The sequence below is a fragment of the Vespula vulgaris genome, chromosome 14 (assembly GCF_905475345.1).
Source record: "Vespula vulgaris chromosome 14, iyVesVulg1.1, whole genome shotgun sequence".
NCBI lineage: Eukaryota > Metazoa > Arthropoda > Insecta > Hymenoptera > Vespidae > Vespula > Vespula vulgaris.
In genome coordinates, this window is record NC_066599.1 from 3,025,001 (window position 1) to 3,030,000 (window position 5,000).

The window sequence follows — 5,000 nt, forward strand, 5'->3', positions numbered from 1 at the left end:
ATTATTAACAATAATAAAAGAAAAATAGTCGACGTTTACAACATGGATATCAAAAGTATTATACAAAAAGTGATGTGAAAACCAATATTCTTTATATTTCATTAGAATCGATAATGTATGTGGGTATATATATATATATATATACACATACACACACATATTAGATACATTTTTTAAATATCTATTAAAAGATGTTTTATCTAAAAGTTCTAATCGAAATTAAAACATATATATATATATTTAAGAAAAAGAAAAAAGATGAAAAAAAAAATCTTTCGATAGAATATTACGTATTTAATATTATATATTTATTTTATATATTACTATAATTTTTTTTCCGTTATCTTTTTTTGATATTATTTAAATGTATATATTATATCGAAAAAGATTTATCGTTTCATCTTCTCACAATAAGCGCACTGTTATATTACATGCTCGGTGACCGCGCTGCGATTTTGTAGCATTACATAGAGGAAGCATACATTCAATGAAAATATAAAATACTATACAATTAAAAGAAAAAAAAAAAAAAAAATAACGTGCTAATTGTTATCACCGAAGGATGCACGAAAGAAAGAAAAGAAATGTAATTAAAAATTAAAGATCATAGTATAGAGTAATTACAAAGAAAAAAAAAGAGCAGTCTAAAAAAAAAAGAAAAAGAAAGACAGAAAGAGAAAAACCAAAAAAATTGATTAATTTTCAAAAGTATAATGAGAAATTACTCAGACGTACATACACACACACACTCTCTCTCTCTCTCTTTCCTTGTTAAAAAAAGCAAGCAATATTATCAAATAATCATACTACGCATTAAGGCCGCGAGTATACAGGAATTAATAATAATTGATAATACTAACGACAAAGAAAGAAATAAAATGAAATAAAATAAAGTAAAATAAAATGAAAGAGGAAGAAAGAAAAGAAAAGAAAAAGGAAAAAAAAGGAAAAAGAAAAAAAAGTAAAATAAAATAAGAATAAATTCGTGCAAAATGATTAAAGTACATTATGACTTAGGCAATCGAAAACAAGAATTGATGTTATCTGCAGGTATTCCTACCTGTAGCGTCAATTTGGTCCTCTGTTTGAAGCTGGAACTTGCCACCGCCCATTGGTCCATAATCATCCGATTCGCAGAGCAATGCGTCCCTCATACCCGCTATACTGGTAGTAACCTCGTTCGACGTAGACGGCATACTCGTACAACTATTTAGAACACTAACTTCCGGATTAGGTTCTTGTTTGACACGAACTTCGGTAACTCCGTTGACTAAAAGTTCCGGAGGGAGATAAGGTACTTCCGATTCTTTTACAGAAGGCACGGATCGCGTCGTCGTCGTCGTTGTTGTCGGTGGTGTTGATGTTGGTGTCGGTGTCGGTGTTGGTGTTGGTGTCGGTGTTGGTGTCGTCGCATACCCAGGAGTAGGAGATTTAACAGTTGGATCGTCTGGGCATAGAAATACTTCGATTTCTCCGTGTGACGACCTCATGTGCATTTGTAGCTAAAAAAAATAAAAGAAATAAAAAAAGAAATAAAAATATGACAGGAGAGATTTTATTCGTTCTTAATTGTTTAGGGTTAAAACAAACAAACAAACAAACAAACAAAAAAGAGAAGAAAAGAAACGGGTTAAAAAAGAAAACGAAAGAGAAGAAAAGAAAGGAAACAAAAATTGACGTAAGACAGAAACGAATCCCTTCTCTATTAATTTGAAAGATTAAGATGTAAATTACCTTCTGTTGACCGAGACTGTTAATAGGTTGAGGGACATGAAGAGTAGCTTCTGGTGGTGCCTTAACCGCCATTATCGCTTGGTCTTTGTACATTGGGACTGAACGTAAATCATGATACGTTACGTAAGCATATTGCCTATCCGCACAGAGTTCCCTAAGATTTTTATCAGCACCATGTATTAATCGATCTAGGGTATTCTCTTTAGCTTCTAAGTCCGCTAATTCTTTCCTTAGCGTAGCGATATCGTTCCTGTCGTTGGGTAGCTGACCACCCCTAAAAAGAAGAGAAAGAGAGAGAACAAAGAGAAGATCGTTAATTGTTCCTATTAATAATATCTCTTTAAATGATGTTTAGATGATTATGAAAGTTGTCCAAGTCTTTACTATTAATATACACGCTATTACTATATAAAATATTTTAATTACGTCAAAGAATTATTTTTCTCAATGATTAATATACTTACTTCTTTTTTATTTTTGTTTGTCATTACAGAAAAAAAAAAAAATAATAATAATAATAATTTAGAAATAATTCATGCCGAGAAATTCGTCAAAATTATCTCAAAATCAAAAACAATATATGACCTTATATAACACTTTCATAATCACCGGCTTGATTTTCGTATCAAATGTCGACGTACTTCCATTGTATATTGTTTTTACTTTTCTTCTCTAAAATTCCAATGCCTTCTAATACATTCGTGATATCGTATATACGACGCTTTTGTACCTCCAACTTTTCAGACGCTACGTTTAAATCGACTACACCATCTTGACTACTTTCGACCAAGTGTATGAACTTTTTCGTAAGTAAACTCAACGATGTGTCGTAACGTGTTCTTTCCACAGTTTTACCTGAAAAAACAAGAAAGAAAATAATAAATAAATAAATAAATAAATAAATAAATAAATAAATAAATAAATACATAAATCGATCGATCGATCAATCAATCAATCGATCGATCGATCGATCGATCAAAAAATAAAACGAAAATCAAATTATAGTATTGAGAATATAAGGATAACCAAATAATAACTTTTATTACAACGTATTAATAAATGTTTCGACGTACTTTTCGTAGGCGTATGACCGGCTATAGAATTTGATCCAGATCTTCTACGTTTACCTCTAGGTGCTTTGAACGTAGAATGACTAGCTCCCGTTGTTCCAACCTCCAAATTCAGTCTTCTTTTAACCGCCTGTACCGATATCTGCTAAAGTCCCAAATAAAGATGCTAAGATTTCGCAAGGACAATATATCATATAAAAAGTCATATAAAATGTCATTTCTATTTTTGTTTATTTTTATTTCTCTCTCTCTCTCTCTCACACACACACACACACACACACACACAAATATGTGTATATAGATAGATATATATATATATATAGATTTAAAAACGCATCGAAAAATATGTAAATTTCATCGGTTAAACGTACCTCGGTTCTAGGTGGTGGTTGAGTTGGCTTCCTGGATACTTGATAGCAAGGAGTTTGTCCATATTGATGATCCTGCAAATGAGGACTCGGCGTTTCTTCTGCTACCTTTTGCGACTGTATCTCGTCTAACGAGCCATCGTCCAGATATTCTGTTTTCACTGTACATATTGGAAGAAAAAAAAAAAAAGAAAAAAAAATTCGAATTTATACATATATATTTATATACGTACATACATACATACATACTTACTTACATGTATACGTAAGTACCACATAGAACAAAAACAAGATGGAAATCGTATTACGTTGAATTTTCTACGAGAAACTTACACAACTTTGTTTCCATCATATCCGGCGTTACAGGCCTGGCCGGGTCCTCCAGGACGACCTGTCTTCGTACTCGTGGCATCGTTATTATTTACGAATACCTAAAACAATAAACAAGAACTACGTAAGCCATATGTAAATTGGGAATCGTTTGATCGAAAGTCATTTTGTTCTATTCGTAACAAGTAAATGTCAACAACACGAGCAACATGATTAATAATAATAGAATAGGAAAAAGGAAAAAGGGAGAAAAGAAAGAAGAATGAAAGAAAGATAGAAAAGGAAAGGAAAAGAATAAGAAAGAAAGAAAGAGAGAGAGAGAGAGAGGGAGAGAGAGAGAGGGAGAGAGAGAGAGAGAGAGAGAGAGTAAAAAAAGGAAAGAGAAAAAAGAAATACAAAATTATGCCATTCGGAGAAAAATTTCATCGAATCTTTAGGACGTAGATTATCTCCTTTATTCCTAAAATATTTATATAACAAATCTAAAATACCTGAGATCGTTCGTTCCTTGAGAAATTTGACAAAATACGAAGTAGTCATAGAGATTCATATTAAATTTATTACTAACAACATTCTAATTTATTTATCCCTTTGTAAACTAAACTAAACTTTCGTTTCTTTACTTTATTCGATAATAAAAAATCTCACATAGAAGGCACGACATCTAAATGACGTTTATTCGTATTCACGTTATTGCCAACGAATATTATCATCTTCGATGTACATACATACGTTGTGCACGTTGGTTAGAAAGAATATCACGTAGTTTATACAGGGTGTTCCGAAAATATCTCTCTTTTTCTCTTTCTCTCTCTCTCTTTCTCTCTCTCTCACTCACTCACTCACTCACTCACTCACTCACTCTCATTCTCTCTCTCTCTTTCTCTCTCTCGCTCTCTTTCTCTCATCTAACACTACTAGCCGGCACGTGTTTTCAAGGAACGTCGTGACTTACGAAACGAAGTGTGCTTAGAAGAAACTAGAAAAAGATCATATGTAGAATGACAACATTTCTAGGAAAAAGAAGAAGAAAAAGAAAAAGGAAACGCCATGAGAGATTTTAACCGATATATGATGGTTGTAATAAATAGTTATCGTAAATGTAAAAGAATGAAATGATCCAAGAACATTGATGAAATGAAAAAGAAAGATTCTACGCGCGAGTCTGAACAAAAAATTTTTCTGCGAAGAATTTCGTCAACGAACCAATACGAGTTTTCTATGATGAATGAACAAAAAAAAAAAAAAGAGAGAAGAAGAAAAGGAAAAAAAGGAAATAAGAGAAAGAGAAACGAATTTATCCAATATTACAGAATGGATAAAATAGGTAATAATAAAAAACAAAAAAGAAAGAAAGAGAGCAAGAAAGAAAGAGAAATCAAATGAAAATGAAAATGAGAATGAAAATGAAAACGAAATTGATAATGAAAATAGAGGTACTTTGAATAAATAAATGAGCCAACGACGACGAGGAAGGAAGAAAGGAAAGAAAAAAGAA

At 31.8% G+C, this 5,000-nt stretch overlaps 1 protein-coding gene across 13 annotated transcripts in view; it reads right to left on the reverse strand.

The window, feature by feature from the left end:
- Nucleotides 1-5,000, reverse strand: part of LOC127068919 (transcription factor E2F2) — a 13,608-nt gene that overhangs the window by 2,624 nt on the left and 5,984 nt on the right. For 10 of the 13 annotated variants that reach the window (XM_051005341.1, XM_051005340.1, XM_051005338.1 and 7 more), the window contains 6 exons: nt 3,506-3,603; nt 3,176-3,333; nt 2,808-2,949; nt 2,376-2,589; nt 1,735-2,008; nt 1,061-1,502 (listed from right to left, as the gene is read on the reverse strand). In XM_051005341.1, coding sequence (XP_050861298.1) covers nt 1,061-1,502; nt 1,735-2,008; nt 2,376-2,589; nt 2,808-2,949; nt 3,176-3,333; nt 3,506-3,584 — 1,309 coding nt within the window. In that variant the 5' untranslated portion in view covers nt 3,585-3,603. Of the gene's footprint in view, nt 1-1,060; nt 1,503-1,734; nt 2,009-2,375; nt 2,590-2,807; nt 2,950-3,175; nt 3,334-3,505; nt 3,604-3,993; nt 4,225-4,457; nt 4,588-5,000 lie in introns of those variants that run through there. The other 3 variants (XM_051005345.1, XM_051005342.1, XM_051005346.1) reach the window with 3 other exon arrangements.